This window comes from Phalacrocorax carbo, chromosome 4, assembly GCF_963921805.1.
Source record: "Phalacrocorax carbo chromosome 4, bPhaCar2.1, whole genome shotgun sequence".
NCBI classification, from domain to species: Eukaryota; Metazoa; Chordata; class Aves; order Suliformes; family Phalacrocoracidae; genus Phalacrocorax; species Phalacrocorax carbo.
In genome coordinates, this window is record NC_087516.1 from 29,221,396 (window position 1) to 29,241,119 (window position 19,724).

General features: G+C 41.9%; 1 protein-coding gene across 2 annotated transcripts in view; it reads right to left on the reverse strand.

The window, feature by feature from the left end:
* Positions 1-19,724, reverse strand: part of CORIN (corin, serine peptidase) — a 164,348-nt gene that overhangs the window by 5,546 nt on the left and 139,078 nt on the right. For both annotated transcript variants that reach the window (XM_064449377.1, XM_064449376.1), the window contains exons 17-19: positions 11,856-11,978; positions 8,182-8,231; positions 6,465-6,639 (exon numbers count right to left, since the gene is read on the reverse strand). In XM_064449377.1, coding sequence (XP_064305447.1) covers positions 6,465-6,639; positions 8,182-8,231; positions 11,856-11,978 — 348 coding nt within the window. The remainder of the gene's footprint in view (positions 1-6,464; positions 6,640-8,181; positions 8,232-11,855; positions 11,979-19,724) is intronic.

Here is a 19,724-nt window from a genome sequence, read left to right on the forward strand (position 1 = left end):
CTGCTGTACTAAATGCCAAAGGCTCTCATAATCATCCCTTGGATCCTGCCCAAGTGTTAGGTGCTCACTGGGGGGGGCGGGTACAATTTCTCTCGGGTGACAATGCTGCTCAGTAGTACGCTGCTGACAGCAGCAAGTCTAGCTGAAATCCCTAAGCAGCCACAAAGAAGCAATTATATTATGAAAAATAAAGCTTTTACGATAGTGATGCAGAAAGTCCCGTATTTATTGGGCATTCAGTCTGTGCCAAGCATGCTTCCTCTGCCTAAGATCAAAGGTTCCTTTGACTCTTACAACTGTTCAAGACTCTTTCGGTAAATATACAAGATAGCAAAAAAAATGATGCATATGATACAAGCAGGAAGTCTGACCTAGTGTCTGTTGAGACACATGAGAAAAACAGACTTTATAAAAGGCTTCAAGGGCATAATCGCTTGATCGTAACCAGTCACAGGTTCCTAATCAGTCTGTGATTCTAAAAACCCTCAAAAAAGTCAGCATTTTCCACAACTGATGACAGTTCCATGTAACTAAGCACCTTTGACAAAACTGAAACTTGACTGAAGTGTAAATCCAAGCATTCAGAATTTCAGCTTTTTCACAGTACTCAACAGGCCTGTAATTTCTGTAATTTGTAAAGAGATTTGGTTGCTAAATAAAGGCTATTTTTATCTTAAGAGTTACATGAAAATTCTGAATATGTCAGACTATAATGATCATTTTACCATCATGATCAGTTTGTGAATTCTTCCATAAAGCTACAAGATTAAGTGCTAAGACTTTTCATATGCTGTTGTGGTTGTGAACATTGTAAAAAAGCATTGCTTAGAGCAATGAGCATTCACAGCCCGAATGTATTGTCCTACAGTCAAGGAAAAAACCCTTAATGTCTTGGATGCTTTGGTGTAATGCAGTTCAAAACAATCTTGACAAAACTCTGGGGACTATACTAATGAAGCTAGCAAAGGACACGATGTTTAATTTATGCCCGCTACAAGTATTCATGACTATGCATTGTTTCTGCTGCATTATTGTTAAATGGTCCTCATGTTTTGTGTCCCAAACTTGACATGAATTTCCTGAAATACTTCATAAAATGGAGCATTTTATCTAAAGCACCAGAGCACTTTAAAATCTGTTTTAACTGTTGGCTTGCCTGGTTGGCTTGGTAAAGTTTTAAATACTTCATATCAAGAATGGCATCAAGAGTGATCTTGCTGTTGCTACACCAAGCTATGCAAATGAAGAATTTAAAGATTTCAGGCCACTGGGAACACACCCTCAAATCTACTGGGAGAGGCAGAAGAAAAAAAAAGTTCATCTAACTCCTCAGTGAATTATTAAACAAAAATATCTTAGGCATTTAGAATACAAATGTGAAGGAGACTTTTTACATGTAATACTCCGAGCTCACACAGATATTATATAGCCCTAAATGAGGGGTAAATGAGCAGCTCCAAAAATGTAGTGGCAGTCTTTCTGCATTTAACAGAAACATGAGAATTTTTACATTATAAATTTGACAACTTCTTTGCTTATCTTTCATTAGTCAGAGAAAGCTCTCACCCATGAAATTCAGTGGCAGTCCAGTACTGCTGAAGGATCTACCTCTAAATCCCACCCTTTATTTTAGATCACCAGAAAATGTTCTTCCAAAGGTAAATAAATATTCATAAATTCATAAAATCGTTAAGGTTGGAAAAGACCCTTAAGATCATCAAGTCCAACCGCTAACCTAACACTGCCAGGTCCACCACTAAACCATATCCTCAAGCACCACATCTACCCTTCTTTTAAATATCTCCAGGGATGGTGACTCCACCACCTCCCTGGGCAGCCTGTTCCAATGCCTGACCACTCTTTCAGTAATGAACTTTTTCCTAACATCCAATCTAAACCTCCCCTGATGCAGCTTGAAGCCGTTTCCTCTTGTTCTATCGCTAGTGACCTGGGAGAAGAGACCAACACCCACCTCACTACAACCTCCTTTCAGGTAGTTGTAGAGAGCGATAAGGTCTCCCCTCAGCCTCCTCTTCTCCAGGCTAAACAACCCCAGTTCCCTCAGCTGCTCCTCATAAGACTTGCTCTCTAGACCCTTCTCCAGCTTTGTTGCCCTTCTCTGGACATGCTCCAGCAACTCGATGTTTTCTTCTACTGAGAGGCCCAAAATGGAACACAAATTTTGAGGCGCGGCCTCACCAGTGCTGAGCACAGGGGGACGATCACTGCCCTGCTCCTGCTGGCCACACTATTCCTGATACAAGCCAGGATGCCATTGGCCTTCTAGGCCACCTGGGCACACTGCCAGCTCATGTTCAGGTGGCTGTCAACCAACACCCCCAGGTCCTTTTCTGCCAGGCAGCTCTCCAGCCACTCCTCCCCAAGCCTGTAGCGTTGCATGGGGTTGTTGTGACCAAGTGCAAGACCCGGCACTTGGCCTTGTTGAATCTCATACAATTGGCCCCTGCCCATTGACCCAGCCTGTCCAGGTCCCTCTGCAGAGCATTCCTACCCTTGAGCAGATCAACACTTCCACCCAACTTGGTGTCATCTGCAAACTTACTGAGGGTGCACTTGATCCCCTCATCCAGATCATCAATGAAGATATTGAACAGGACCAGCCCCAACACTGAGCCCTGGGGGACACCACTCATGACTGGCCGCCAACCAGATTTGACTCCATTCACCACCACTCTCTGGGCTCGGCCGTCCAGCCAGTTTTTAACCCAGCACAGAGTGCACTTGTCCAAGCCGTGAGCAGCCAGCTTCTCCAGGAGAATGCTGTGGGAGACAATGTCAAAGGCCTTACTAAAGTCCAAGTAGACAATGTCCACAGCCTTCCCCTCATCCACTAAGCGGGTCACCTTACCATAGAAGGAGACCAGGTTACTGAGGCAGGACCTCCCTTTCATAAACCCATGCTGGCTGAGCCCGATCCCCTGGGTGTCCCGCATGGGCTGCGTAATGGTATTCAAGATGATCTGCTCCATGACCTCTCCCGGCACCAAGGTCAGGCTGACAGGCCTGTAGTTCCCCAGATCCTCCTTCTGACCCTTCTTGTAGAGGGGCGTCACATTCGCTAGTTTCCAGTCATCTGGGACCACCCCAGTTGACCAGGACTGCTGATAAACGACGGAGAGTGGCTTGGCGAGCTCCTCTGCCAGCTCCCTCAGTATCCTTGGGTGGATCCCATCCAGCCCCATGGACTTGTGAACACCCAGTGAAGGAACAGGTCGGTGACTGCCACCTCTTCAACAACTGGGACTTCATGCTGCATACCCCAGCACAGGGGCCTGACAACCCCAAGGGTGACCAGTCTGACTGTTAAAGCCTGAGACAAAGAAAGCATTAAGTACCTCAGCCTTCTCCTCATCTTTCGTGGCAAGGTTACCTTCCACATCCAACAAAGGAGGGAGATTCTCCCTGGCCCTCCTTTTGTCACTGATGTATTTATAAAAACATTTTTTGTTATCTTTAACAGCAGCGGCCAGTTTAAGTTCCAGCTGGGCCTTCTCCTTCCTAATCTTTTCCCTGCATAACCTCAATAATCCTTGTAGTCCTCCTGAGTCACCTGCCCCTTCTTCCAAAGGCAGTAAGCTCTCCTTTTTTTCTTGAGTTCCAGCCAAAGCTCCCTATTCAGCCAAGCCACTCTTCTCCCCCACCCGCTCAACTTACGGCACATGGGGACGGCCTGCTCCTGCGCCTTTGAGACTTCCTTCTTTAATAACATCCAGCCTTCCTGGACTCCTTTGCCCTTCAGGACTGCCTCCCAAGGGACGCTGTTAACCGGACTCCTTAACAATCCAAAGTCTGCCTTTCTAAAGTTCAGGGTGGCAGTTTTGCTGACCCTCTTCCTTACTTCTCCAAGAATCAAGAACTCAATCATGCCATGGTCACTGAGCCCAAGACAGTCTCCAACCACCACATCACCCACCAGGCCTTCTCTGTTCGTAAACAGCAGGTCCAGCGGGGCACCTCCCCTGGTTGGCTCACTTACCAGCTGCGTTGGGAAGTTATCTCCCACACACTCCAGGATCCTCCGAGACTGCTTTCTCTCTGCTGTGTTGTATTTCCAGCAGATATCTGGTACGTTGAAGTCTCCCACAAGAACTAGGGCTAGAGATTGTGAGACTTCAGCCAACTGCTTGTAGAGTACTTCATCAGTCTCCTCATCCTGGTTGGGTGGTCTATAACAGACTCCCACCAGGATGTCTGCCTTATTGGCCTTCCCCCGATCCTTACCCATAAGCACTCAACCTTATCATTACCGTCATTGAGTTCTAGACAGTCAAAACACTCTCTAACATACAAGGCTACCCCCTCCACCTCTCCTTCCTTGCCTGTGCCTTCTAAAGAGCTTGTAGCCATCCACGGTGGTGCTCCAGTTCTGTGAGTCATCCCACCATGTTTCCGTGATGGCAACCACATCATATTTTCCCTGGCACGCAATGGCTTCCAGCTCCTCCTGTTTATTGCCCATGCTGCATGCATTGGTGTAAATGCACTTCTGTTGAGCTATTGATCTCTTTTCCAACACAGGCATGCCACCCCTAGGCTCATCCCTAGCAAGCCTGGTGTTATCCCCTTCCCCCTTCACATCTAGCTTAAAGCTCTCCCAATGAGGCCTGCTAACTCCTGGGCCAGAATCCTTTCCCCCCTTTGCGACAGGTGAACCCCATCTGTCTCCAGCAGGTCTGGTGCCATGTAAACTACCCCATGATCAAAAAACCAAAAATTCCACCGCTGGTGCCAGCCTCTGAGCCACGTGTTAATGAGATGGGGCTTCCTGTTCCTTTCCGTATGTCTGCCGGCTACTGACAGGATGGAGGAAAACACTACCTGCGCCCCTGACCCTTCGAGCAATCGCCCCAGTTCTCTGAAGTCCCTTTTGATTGTCTTTGTACTTCTCTCGGCTACCTCATCACTGCCAACCTGAACAATCACTAGCGGATAATAATCGGACGCTTTTACCAGCCTAGGGAGCTTCCTGGTAATGTCTCTTACCCTTGCCCCAGGGAGGCAGCAGACTTCCCTATGGGATGGGTCCGGTCAGCATAGTGGGCCCTCTGTTCCCCTCAGAAGGGAGTCACCTACGACAATTACCCTTCTTTTTTTCTTACCAGTGGCTGTTGTAATGCATGGGGCTGACTGGTTCCCTCTAGTCAACCCCTTGGGTGGATCACTGTCCGTAGAACAGTGATCCAGATACTGCTTAGCTTTATTTAAAAATAGATGGGGAAAGAAGATAAATTCCTTGTGCAGGACCCAAAATCTGACAAATACAATATTCTTGTTTGTATTATTCAGGGTTAGCACTCTGTTAGTTTAGAAGGAAGGTTATCTAGGTTACTCTTTTAAGTTTCTGATTATTACTTTTTTTCTCTCTGAATGGAATAACTTCTTGAACATCCTTAGGGCTTGATATGATGTGATAGTCAGAACTGAGGTCTCTCAAAGGTCATTTCCTCTAGCATTTCCATTAATAGCCCTACACCTTGAGATACTCACACTAATTGCCCCTACCACAAGTTCCATCAAGAGCCAGGGAAAAAAAAAAACGGAAAAAAACCCCAACAAATACCGAAGAACTCAGCGTTTCAGAAACAAAAAGACCAAACTGAAGTTATTACTGAAAAGGGGACACTTGCTTACCACAGAATTTCCACTGAGCAAGTACCAGTTTAAAGCAGGATTAAGCACTGATGACAACTGCGTAGCAGGGAAGTACTTACTAATTACAGCAGAAAACACACATTTAAATTATCTTTAGAAACCCAATTAAAAAAAACTTCAGTACAAGACAAAAGAAATGAGGTAATAAACTTCCCTCCAGAAGTGAGGTTCATTAAAAAGCGATGTTGATTCGCACCAAAAAGCCGACAAAGACCAAGACACTTCCTAAGACATGTAAACTTCCTCTGCACTCCACAGGACCTCAGACAGTAGGAGGCACCAAGTAGTGGTTAATACTGGCTTTTTAATGACTGCAATCCTAATAAATGAGTGCAGTGCTTATAATTAGAAAAGGCCATGACTTCAGTATGTCAGTTGCACTGTGACTAAATACTCAGGTTTTATTTTTACTCATGGCCAAAGCATTTTTCCAGGGTCATTTCTATGCTGGTGCCCAGAATGATCTTTTTTTTTAATCTCTGGCAGTTGTATGAGAGCTATTGGATAAGTGTTTTGGCCTTCTTCCTTTCCCTGTTTCCTGCTGAAAGTCAGAGTATCTTCATTTAGCTTTCATCAGCAGAGGCGCCAGCAACGAATAATAAAGTATGTGAAAACCTGAGCTGATGCTGTTTTATACCATCTACTTTCTTTTTTAGTCTCTTAAAACCAGGCCTCCATGATGTGCCATTCTGCAAAGGTCACCATCGACCCCAGTGCGTTTGGTAGAGGAGGGAGGACTTGGTAATTCACATGTGCAAGTTTATATGAGCAGTAAAACTGAGCTCTCTCACCCTTCAAAGCAGTGTGCTACTGTCAAGACCCATCTCTTTGCAATCAGAACACAGCCACATATGTGTCCACTCGGCTCACTCTGCAGGGAGCACTGCCATGGCCATCGACCCGGGCGACTGGTCCTACCACCAAGGATCCTCTTGTTCATGCGAGCGGCTGGGCGACGGCCACAGTCTAGTGAGGAACCAACGCAGAAAGGAGTTAATTGTTACCCCAAAGGCGGCGCATACAAGACCTTCTTCAAGAAAACTGGGCACAGAACCACATTAACGGAGTCATGAAATTACACTGATCAACAGAGAAAATTAAGTCATCAAAAACCACACACTAATATCAAACACATTGAGCCATTTTAATCCTTCCTTTATATCAAAGGATTTGTTCTCCTGATATTGATTTTGACCAGCTCAGCCTCAAATACTAACCAAGCTAAGTTTGGTATCCTGACTTCCCGTCTCCCAGGGGCTACCAGGCTGCCCCTGGGAAGGTTTCCTTCATCTACGTCCTTGCTTCTGTCGGCTAGCAACATGTTTGGGCTACTCTGTATTATCCTTAAGAACTGCTTCTGGAAAATCTGCTCAGCAATAAGGCTTTTCTTCAGCCAGGTGTGAGGTGAATGTCATACTGTTTACTCAGCTAGAAAGCACCAAGCTTGCTTTGCCTGTGGAATTTACTAAGGGAGAATATTTGAAGATTTGAAGACATTCCAGTACTCTGTCCATTCTACTTTATACGCCACTTCCACTGGAAATTATAACACATTCCCATCTGCCGGACAGTTACTTTTCTGAAATAGTTGGCCCTTCACTTTTGTTTCACTTGTATTCTGGATTTGTAAGATGACAGTCTTATTTATCCTGTTTATACTCTGATTTAGAGAACAAAAGAACACCCCCAGTTTCTGCAATCAGCCTCCCAAGAGAGGATGCGCTGCCACTGCATGTATCTTGGGAACTCAGTGGTGAAGAAACAAATTGGAGAAATGGTTATTTGTAATTTGTAATTCTTACTGTGTTCACTTAACTTCAGAGGGCAAGGGGTTTGAAGTGTACTTAAAAGTAACATATGTCAGAAGCATATACCTTTGACAGACTCCTACGAACTATTTAATTTTTCCTGATAGGAGTAGTAAATGTTTTGATTAGTTTCCCAAATTTAGGTCATGCTTTGTGATTAATTTTCCTTGTGTCAAGCTAATTCATAACTTAAGTGTTCCTCAGCAAAGCTCTCCTTGTCTGTAGAACATGATTTCATTGAAGATGAAGAATTTCTGCATTTTTAGACCACTTAAACATGCACAACCTGCTGTGCCTACAGACTTGGTCTGTAGGTTTCTAGTTCAGGTTCTTCTGTCCCTTGAGCTTCACTGCTAAACAGATCAGAGCTTCAGCTCCCAGGCAGATAGCCTCCTAACTAGTCTGGTGGTAAAGGATATTTTCAGCAGGAAGTTTTATTAAAATAATTTTTGGAACCTGACTGCTGGCAAAATTAATTTTGTGGGAGCAGGACTGGGCTACTGCGAAACACAGCCTCATAGTCAAAAGAGAAGAAAAGCTGAGGACACTGAACAGAGTAGGGGAAAAAAAAAACCAGTGCAAAACTAGATGTTGCAGAAATCTCATCAAATTTCAGAATCAAATCCGCACTAAACATCTGCATTTGTTAATTTAACACATCTTGAAAAGCATCTTTGTTTTATATGCACTTCTCTCTTACCTTCTTTAGTGCAAAAGAGAGCCACTTTGCTTCTGCTTCGACACATCTGCCTAAATATTGAAACAAGAACATGGTGGAAATCTCAATTAATTGATGTAATTTTTGATAATTTACAAATCAGCACAGGTGTTTTACTCGTTGTTGTGAACCAGGTGTGAAAGATTCCCCCAAACTGTAAAAAAGAAACACAAGGAGCTTCTTATGCCAGACCATCCATGGTTTCCAGCATCTGCCTGGAGATAATTCAAAATATTAGTTCAGCTTTACAATGCATTTCATGAGCGGGTGCTACATATTTTGCAGACTGCCTCGCTCTCTGGGCACTGATCCAGCTCTGAGGTCTGCTGGGAGGTACAGTCTGTCAAGTCACAATTTATGGCACCTGAAAGCACAGAGACTGCCATACTCCCTTACAGCTGAAGGACAGAATTTTCTTTGAAATACCTTTGATAACAGATGGTCTTTCATGGCCTAAAAGTTTGAGTGTTTTGAAAAAATCCAGGAAGTTTGCAGAAGTAAAACTATCATTTCCGCTGGAAATTTTCAGATGAGAGAGGAAAGAAGTGATTCTTTGTCAAAGGAAGGGACATCCTTGTTAAAACAGCAAGCACTGTTGCTCAGCTAGCTGACTACCTTTTTATTTCCACCACATTTTCATTCCTACTGTATACGTGCCTTTCTGAGGCAGATGCAGAGCTAGTTTATTTAGGCTGGATACACAGATGAGTTGTTCCCCAGGTCATTCTCTGAAGGCTGGAATCTCAGTAGGCAGGCAGTATCTTTAAAATTGCAACCACCTAAAAAGAGGCTGCATCTATTTTTAAGTCACAGATACTAATGTGGGCATGACAACAGACTGCCAGCAAGCTCATCAGATTAGCTTGAATATGTGATTTGACCAGATCTCTGTCCCTTACACTGCGTATGCCCCATTCATATACTGTGCAAATCAGGCTGCTTTCTGTTCCTGAAAACACAGACCATAAAATTCTGTTTCTAGAGATAGACAATGAATTTCAGGAAAGAAAATTCTGTGCACAATTTTGAAGGGCATTTGTGCTCCATAAGAAAAAAAAAAAAAAATATACAGAATATAACTGAAACCAGCCACACTCATGTTCACACTCGTTTCTTTGACTTACCAAACAGCCAGCTCTGAAAGCTGTCTTGTCTATGAAAGCTAACTTTAAGCTTTCATGTGTGCATAGCCTGCACTGTGTCACTGCCTCTTATCAAAACTTTATGAAACTATCAGTGCATCTGTTAGTTCTTGCCCAAGTTCCCCGTAGTCCAGGAGCCTGACAGCTTGCCCTGGTTTCAGCTGGGATAGAGTTAAATTTCTTTGTAGTAGCTAGTATGGGGCTGTGTTTTGGATTTTTGCTGGAAACAGCGGTGATAACGTGGTGATGTTTTAGTTGTTGCTAAGTAGCGCTTACACTGGTCAAGGACTTTTTCAGCTCCCTGTGCTCTGCCGGGTGCACAAGGAGCTGGGAGGGGGCACAGCTGGGACAGCTGACCCAAAGTGACCAATGGGATATTCCATACCATATGACGTCATGCTCAGTATATAAAGCTGGGGAAGAAGAAGGAAGGGGGGACATTGGGAGTGATGGTGGCTGTCTTCCCAAGTAACCGTTACGCGTGATGGAGCCCTGCTTTCCTGGAGGTGGCTGAGCACCTGCCTGCCCATGGGAAGTGGCGAATGAATTCCTTGTTTTGCTTTGCTTCTGTGCGCAGCTTTTGCTTTACCTATTAAACTGTCTTTATCTCAACCCATGAGTTGCCTCACTTTTACTCTTCCGATTCTCTACCCCATCCCACCAGGGGGGAGCGAGCGAGCGGCTGCGTGGTGCTTGGTTGCTGACTGGGGCTAAACCATGACACAGCTCCTTCAAACTTACATCATACTCCACAACAGGGGTATTTTACATGCTGAAGTTGATCCAGATGCCACCTAGACTGCAGGGCTCCGGAGCACTTCCCAGCTCCTGAGCTTGTCTTGGCTTCATGTTGGGAAGAGACTAAACACATGTTGTCCTCTGTGCAATCTGCTTTATACTAGAAGAAATTCAGGCGCATGAGAAGTGAGGCATGCCTGCAGGTCCTCCAGTAGGATGACTGGGAGACCATTATGGGGTGCACCTGATCTGCAGTGCATGCACAGCCAGTCAGAGCCATCTAGACAGGAGGTCTGATGCAGCCAAAACAAAAACAGCGTCACTCTTCATCCAAGGCCTTAGCTTCTCACATCTTGTTACCCATTTTCTGGATTTGGGGACACTGGAACATCTGTTCCTACATATTCCTTTCATCTCTGTAATAGCTTTATCAGTAATCCTCATTACTGATGTTTTGTCTCCTTTAACTTGTACTTCAGGCAAAACTAGATCTTTTGCTACTAGACCGTGTAACTCAGAGGCTCCAAATCTATCCCTTCACACATACTTCTTAGCAGACCACTTTCAAACATGGCAAAGTACCTTGAAATTTGTGCTTTGCACTTCAGTGACTGAACAGAATATGACTGCAGACCTGCCTTTGCATCTGGTCACAATCCAAGGTGTTTATTCTTGTATTATTCTGGAGAAAAGCATTTAGATAGCATTAGGCTGGTGGAAAGAGACAGTGAGGAAAGAAAAGAGTTAAAAAGAGAATTTTTAAGTATCAGGCACCATCCTGTAATGGCCCTTTGTCTAGATGAAGAAATAAAAGTGAACTTAAATGAATGGGGAAAATACTAACGCAAAACAGAAGTAGTACAAAGCTGAGATGCAGGAAAGCAAAAGTAGGTCTTTGTAGACAGAATCTTTTTAGTATTCTGGCATTACAGAAAAGTTTCACTACAGAAAATAATGGAGCCAAGGAAAAGAAAGTAGGTGTAGTCCTCAGATTTGTGTCTATGCATGTTGTAGCACTGCATTCAGCTAAGACAGCCTTTCCTTGTGAAACAGAAGGACTTTTTATGGAAGAAGGATGTTCTGAAATCTCCCAGGCATTTGAAAGAGAACAGGGAAACAATGAATCTGCTTTCTGAAGAATGCAGCTGCAGATGGGGTTTAAGTGGCTCTCCCAGTTTTGTCCTGGAGTTTAAGTTCATTGGCTCTTCAGTCTTAAAGTCACACTTTGAATGTCTCAACCATGAGATCGTGGCTTCACATTACCAACCACCTGCTTAGTTGAGTTAATTAAAAGGAATATACCACCATTTGAAACCAGATAAGCTGCCAAGGAAACCTACTGTAAGTGGATATAGCTTCTGCTGAAGAAGCTGTGGTCACTCCAAATGTATGAATCCAAACTACATGGGCTGCAGAGGATGGCAAGGCGTTGCTGCAGGTTTTGCTGTATCATATTTACTGGACTTTCTTGGTCAGCAGGGATTTAATGAAGCTGTCTGGTCTGGATGATTCAAGGGCATCACCTCAATGTCATTCAAATGCTGTTAGTCTAGCAGAATGGGCCCCTGAGGATTCACAAGGTGGACTCAAAAGAGCCTACAGTTGTAGCAGACACTAAAATCGTTATAGACTGTATCTTAACAACTCACATGAGTACGTGCTGGAATTTATACACAGATACATTGAAAAAAAGAGCTTACCCAAAGGAGTTTGTCATCCTCCATTGATAAGTAATACCCACAGCAGTGAAATAAATCTCATTTACCCATTACTTACCCATTCACTAGAAGCGCATGTAAAGTGGATGAGTTTTTATTCTGCCAGTCTGAGTGCAGATTCAGCCATTTTTGATGCTGCATTTCCTCATTCTCTAGTACAATTTCTGTTTTGGATGGTCCTCTGAAACAAATGAAATACATTCATAGACCTTCCAGTAGGTTTCTACGTTAGAATTATGAAGGTGAAGAGGCCCTAATGCATCCTGTTTACTCCAAAAATACTCAGCTGAATGTTATGTCAGAGTGACACATGGCAGAATCATAGGGGAATGAAATCACCCCAATAAGCCAGGCCAGCTAACATCTTAGTGTCACTTATGTTGTATTTTCTAACAAGAACCAGAATCAGAAATCAGAAACAACAAAAGCCTTCTGGTGGCATTTACTGTAGTGCATACATGGACATACTGTTTCTAGAGTTTCTTGCCTCCAAAAATACAAAAAAATAGATCTTCATATGTAGAAGAGGTAAAAGAAAAAATATTTTCTTACATTCCCATCTTTGGAAATCCATTAAAATTTAACAGTAAAGAGCAGTCTGGGTCTTGTTACCAATACTTGACAGTATCTCTAAGTCCAGGCTGTCTGCTTTGTGAAACAGAACAAATCACGGGTGACGATGTCAAACCTGTCCTTCTGCAGCAAATTAACAGGAATATGAAAGTAAGTTAGAATGGTTCACCAGGAGATGTTTTCATATATCCACTTCCTCAGTTTAGTTATTGCCTGATAGACTCAAGGCACTGAAGAAAATGCTGTTTTAGTAAGTCTCAATTGCTAAATGGGAAAAATAATGTATTTTTAAAATGGCTTTACAAGACATGCAACTTCCCAGCACAGAACCATCCATGATTAGCCATCAGTCCCTGTCAATGACAAGGACTTTCAAGGACTGCTCTCCTGAACACTGGTCAAAGGCCAAAGTCTAAATCCTAGTTCATGGAAAAGAGAATGAGAAAAGTTCAGAAAAACTGTGTCCTAAAACTTGCCTCTGAACCCAGTCTCTCATGGCAGTACCTAGTAATGCCAGCCAGGTTATTAGTTTGTTTTTAAGTCTAATTTTCAGTATTAGCTCTATTTCCTTTTAAATATTTACAAAAATGCAGCATCCTTTACCCACTTGATTGCATAAATTTACAAAGATCAAAGAATTCTGTTTTATGGTAAAGCTGTCAGTGCAACCATATGGAAATGTTTTCAACAGGGCTGGCAGAATTAACTAGGCTCTGAGGTCATGGCCCTGGATCCTGCCTGTTACATGACTTATTTTTCAGAACCTTCTCTGGGCATATTAAGCAAATATCATTCCATGATCTACTACCCAGAATGTGCAGGCAGATAGTAACAAGTATTTTTAAAGACTGGTTTTTCCTCATTTAGAGAAAGCTGTTTGCTGCAAAAAAGAGCTTTCCTCCTCAGTGCCTGCTTATAGCAAACACATGTAACTCTCCTCTCCACCATTTGCTTACTTCCCACTCTTTTTCCCACCAAATAAAAATTTTTTTCCATAAGATGACATACTGCCTTATGATCTTCTGTGAACAACTATGTTCACCATTTTATAACTGTGTACAGTGATATTTTATGTAGCTGTAAACAGTGTCTGATCTATAAAATATGTAACTATAAAATGTGCAAAAAGATGCAAATATCATGCCATCTGATGGATACAAATCTGTATTATCCCAAACACAAGATTATTTTGCTGAAACCTGCAGTTCTGAATTACAGCTTGTGATGCTATAATCATCATTAAGCTGATATGTACATCTAAACCAGTGCAACAACCTACAAGACACTTACGCCTCTATGAAATTTTATAATTATTAACACAAGGTATTATATTCAGTAAAAGTAAAATTAGGGCTATGCCTTTTTTACTTGGTGGTCACAGCTTGATATAATACACTCAAAACCAGTATGCCCTAATTAATGTCTTTAGAATGTCTTCTATAAATATTTATAGAGTGTTCCCCCCTTGAAGATGTTTATACAAGGTTTTCTTTCAGCTAAGCAAGGTCCACCGCTTGTCTCCTTTCATCTATTTTAATTAGAAATAGCCAGAATAAACCCAAGACCCTCATTTCTAGCTGAAGAAAGCCGGAGACAATGGTTAGTATTTGTGTAGAGACCAGAGCATTCTAGGACTTGCCAGAGAATGAGAGAATATGAGCGTAAAATGTTAGAGGAGGAGTAAGGACTCAGACTGGTGTGAGCTTCTGGGTCTGAGCCTTTCAGCATCCAGGGAGGAGCCGCTATGCCAGGAGCATACATTACACCAGGGACTGTAAAGTACTCAGAGAAAAGGAGGGAGGTAGAGAAATGGGGATTCATTTTAGCCAGGCCTGTCCTGTGCTCCAGAAACACAGCCAGCAGCAGGTTCTACTCAGCCCCTCTTGGAGCTTTAGCACACAATTTCTCCTGTGGGCACACTCTAAAGAAAAGCAAAGGAGGATCTTTCAATGGACAGAGCCATGTCAACTCATGGTGTATAACTTCTTCATAAGAATATTTTGCTTTAGTGAGTTTCTTACAGACTCCAACAACAAGGCCATAGCTGCTAATTACTTTAAGACATAAATAGACATCTTTGAGTTCGAAATTAGTTCTCTTGCCAATATTTTTTATTTTAGTGGCCACCTGAAGTTGACCTAAATTAATTCAATCTGCACAAAAGTCACGCATGTGGCCATATGTAGTATCTTTCAAGATTTCAGGCAAGCCAAATAACGTTCTTTATGAAACACTTTCAGAAGGCTCTTTCACTTCTTTGCAGTTTTCTTCTCCCCCCACCTTCCCCCTTTGGTTTGCATGTAACAGAACAGCTTTGTTCAGAAACTTAGTGTTGATTTTAGACTAATGTTTTTAATATTTACCTGTATTGCAACAATAAGCAAAATTGAAACTCTATTTGTTGACTGAAACCATATATATCTGGAATACAACATGCAGTTTTGAGGCCCCTCGGTTTAAGAGGACATTCAGAAACTGAAGAGGGTGATACAGATGGCTTTCAAATTTTCTAGTGGCCTGTGGCACTGGCACACAAGAAGGAGTAACTGGACTTATTTACTCTTGTGAAGAGGAAGCTAAGGGACAATTCAACAGCAACCTGCAACTACTTGAAGAGGAGTTAAAAGGGGATGGAATCAAACTTTTCTCAATAGTGCTTCATGGTACATGGTAGAACAAGTGGAAATGGCCTGGAGTTGCAGCTTTAGAAATTCGTAGCAGATGAAATACTTCACTAGGAAGGTGGAGCAGCCCTGGAACAGAACGACTGGAATCTCAACCCATCGAGGTTTTCAAGACTTGGCTAAACAGGGCAGTGGTTGAGCTGATCTTGTTTTGGTGATAGTCCTGCTTCAAGTGGGAGATGGACTAGATGTCCTCCAGATGTCTGTTACAATGGGGATTTTATGATTCTGTTGCACAGGACAAATACACTCTAGTGGCCAGTACCTATGCTGAAGGGCTTAATCTTAAAAAACACTAACAGTTACTAGAACAGATTTTTCACACATAAGAGCATCTTTTAACATTACAGTACAGTCACTGAAATATCTGCATCACTTATGTAAGTTTGTTAGGGATATCTACAAACATAAGACATTCATATCATGGTAACGATAACACACACCTTTTGAGTGGTGTTCTTTGGCCCACAGCCTCCACCAGGCTTTCAAGATAACTTACAAATCCTACCTGAATCTACATGACTTCCTAACATCTCATGGTGCTATTTGGATGGAACCATTTGAGTACTGAAAATATTGTTTTAAAATCCATGGGTTTCTAAGAATCTATTACTGAATAAACTACAAAAATTTGACTATATCTCATGTGTCTCATATTAAGTATCTGCAGCAAATCTCTATATCCATAAGAACTATGCTAGAGTTTCTGAGCTCAAACATAACACTCAATGAATACACTTTAGGGTGCCTGTAGTCTCAGTCTATGGACTTCTCCAAGACCATAGCAAAACTGCCATAGTTAAGTAAATTTACAACAGACACACAACAAACAGCAATGTTGTATGATTTTTTTCTCCCCCTCTACATTTGAAATTATAAAATACCAAGCTTAGTGGTAAAAGACAAGTATGTCTTTCACCTAGATTTTCATTAGGTCCTCTGCACTGTTTTCAAGAATGAAATGGGATTAGGGCCTATGAAAAAAAAAATCCTACCACGAGGTTTTCTTTCACAAAACAGTTAACTATCAGAAAATTCAGCCAAAAGGAATCTTATGAGGCCATCTGATCTATTCCCCTTTACCAAAATAAGATCAACTATATCTAAATTCTCTCTGACAGGTTTTTGTCTGCCCTGTTTGTTAAAAATCTCTAATGATGGAGAATCCTCAGCATTTTCATTCAATATATTCCACGATTTACAGTTAGCATTTTTTTTTCTAATGTTTGTTCTAAATCTTCCTACCTGTCATTTAAGCTCATTACTTCTGCCTTATTTCTACCAGAAATGGAGAATAGTTGATTCCTTGCCTCTCTGCAGCAGCCTTTTACATATTTGAGGGCTCTTATACCTCCCTCCCTTTGACTGACCGCACAGAGTTTTCAACCTTTCTTCACAGGCCATGCTTTCTAGCTCTCTGTTCATTCCTGCTGACCTATTCTGACCTCTCCCCACCTAGTCAAAATCTAACACAAGCTGAATACACCAGAGAGAATACACATAAAAACTCCTAGTCAGTTCATGCCATTTCTCCAGTCTGTCAAAAAAAATTTTGCATTCTATTCTTGTCCTCCAAAATGTTTTCAGGTCCTCCCAGCTTGATGCTGAATGAGAAATTATTAAGCATGCTCTATACTCCCTCACCTGAATGACTCACCCCAACACTGAATATCACCCCAGACACACTGGGATGCATCTAGCCCTCCACCAATACATCCTTATGGTTTGAAAATGAATCAACTGTCTCATATAGTTTCATCTTTGTCCATAATTCCTTAATTATTTCAACAGCCATTTCAGATAGTTAAAAATATATCACGTCTACTGTTTCTTCCCTATCCACAGCCTTTTCTGCCTTTTCAAGGAATAAATTAAGGGAATCTGGTGTGATTTGTTATTGATAAGTATATTCTGTCTGTCATTAACACCTTATACTTCTGTAATTACTTGTTGATAATTGGAGCTAGGCAACTAGTTTGTAAATCTGTGCATCGTCCTCTTTTTCCCTTTTTAATGAAAGATGGCATATGTAACAGTTTTCAGCCTTAATATCTTCATTGATGATCTGGATGAGGGGATCAAGTGCACCCTCAGTAAGTTTGCAGATGACACCAAGTTGGGTGGAAGTGTCGATCTGCTCAAGGGTAGGAAGGCTCTGCAGAGGGACTGGACAGGCTGGATCGATGGGCCGGGGCCAATTGTATGACGTTTAACAAGGCCAAGTGCTGGGTCCTGCACTTGGTCACAACAACTCCATGCAACGCTACAGGCTTGGGGAGGAGTGGCTGGAGAGCTGCCTGGCAGAAAAGGACCTGGGGGTGTTGGTTGACAGCCACCTGAACATGAGCCGGCAGTGTGCCCAGGTGGCCTAGAAGGCCAATGGCATCCTGGCTTGTATCAGGAATAGTGTGGCCAGCAGGAGCAGGGCAGTGATCGTCCCCCTGTGCTCAGCACTGGTGAGGCCATTCCTCAAAATTTGTGTTCCATTTTGGGCCTCTCAGTATAAGAAAACATCGAGTTGCTGGAGCGTGTCCAGAGAAGGGCAATAAAGCTGGAGAAGGGTCTAGAGAGCAAGTCTTATGAGGAGCAGCTGAGGGAACTGGGGTTGTTTAGCCTGGAGAAGAGGAGGCTGAGGGGAGACCTTATCGCTCTCTACAACTACCTGAAAGGAGGCTGTAGTGAGGTGGGTGTTGGTCTCTTCTCCCAGGTCACTAGCGATAGAACAAGAGGAAACGGCTTCAAGCTGCATCAGGGGAGGTTTAGATTGGATGTTAGGAAAAAGTTCATTACTGAAAGAGTGGTCAGGCATTGGAACAGGCTGCCCAGGGAGGTGGTGGAGTCACCATCCCTGGAGATATTTAAGAGAGGTGTAGACATGGCACTTCAGGGCATGGTTTAAGAAACACAGTAGTGTTGTGCTGACGGTTGGACTTGATGATCCTAGAATCATTAAGGTTGGAAAAGACCTCTATGATTCTATGATTACATAGCCATTCTCCATAACTTCTCAAAACTACTATTATTGGCTACCATTATTGGCAGCCATAACGGAGAGCTGCCATAGCCGTAAATCTTAAATGCTCTCGGATTAATTTCATTAAAACTAGCTATTTTGAAAAGCAGTGTAAAACCTATTATTTTCTTACTCCAGCCCTAATTCTTAAGTCTTTGCCATCTTAGAAACATAATATGATTTGGTGACGTTTCTTTGTGGTTTTGTTTCGGGTTTTTTGTTTGTTTGCTTTGCTTCTGTTGTTTAATATCCCTGGCTTTTCCAATTCTTCCTCAGATACTTATGCTATTGCTCTATACCAGTTCTTTTAAGTTTGAACTACATCTCCACTCTATCTGGAAATCCACTTCCAGTTTCAGGTCACTGTACAGCTTGTGCCTCGGCCAAGTTAGTCTTGCTGCTTCACAGAAAGATGTCTGCTAGATCTAATGAAAATCAAAGGGCACATATAATTCTAACGTATCTAATTTCTTATCTAAGAAGTTTCCTTTAATCTAAGACATTTTAAAAAAAAGTTATTTAATGGTTCTACAAAATCAGTCACCCATAAAACCAGAAATGCAAGACATTTTAATATGCAGTAGCACTTATGTCTACCAGAGTGGGAAATTCTAACTTAGATTTTACTAATTTCTCAAATTTCCATTTAAAAATGAGAATATTCCTTTAATACATTTAATTTCAAGCTATGGACGCCTTATGCGTGTTTAAGAGAGGGATTTCTAGAATACAAAAAGGAAAAATAAAACCAAGCCTGTCTACTACATTATAAATGTGGTTGCAGTGGGGAAGAGTAATGCTTAGGGCAATTTCATTACATAAGTTGTACATGGGAAATATTAAAGAAATAGTTTTCAAAGCATTCTAGCCTGCTACCTGCTGATCACTCTGCACAACAGTCTAAGTTTATAGTATAGTTTACAGTGAAACACAAGGAACATTGACTTGCATACTACATCATAATAAAAAAAAAAAAAACACCTAAAAAAACCAACCCCAAAATAGAAGGCAAGGACTAACTTTAGGTTATGAAGTTAATATTCTGTTCATCATTAAAAGTATCATAATTTGGGATACTTCTGTACAGCAATGGTTTTAATACCTCATTCTCCCTATTTCATTGTGGAAAATTCTCTCAAATATATTAAACTACAAGTTTAGAATAAAGTATTATCTATAAACTGGATTCCTTCTCCCTTCAAAGTAACAGCAATATTCCTCTGTTCAGCTTCTCTAATTCCATTGTTTTAAGCCTCATGTGACAGCAGCTTGAAAAAGGAAGCTTTGTGTTACGCCAGAAGGTAATGAATAATGTGTCTATAGGCACTAATATAAAACAAATTAGGCCTATTTCAGAGCTGGAACAGCATCTGTTTCCTGTCTGTACTTACTTACTGGTTAAGATATTTCTTGGTCTTGAGCAGAATTCTAGAAATCCATGGCTGTGCCACAGAATACGGAGTAAAAGATTAAAACCTTGATTTTAACAGCATTGAAATCAGAGAAATCTGAAATTTTAATGTGAAAACATATGGAGACATAGAAAATGGAAATTAAAAAGATTCACAGCATTGAGACAAAACTAAAACATGTATGATGAAATAGTTCTCAAAATTTTGGTGGAAAGTAGGTAATCACTGTGATATTTCCATATTTC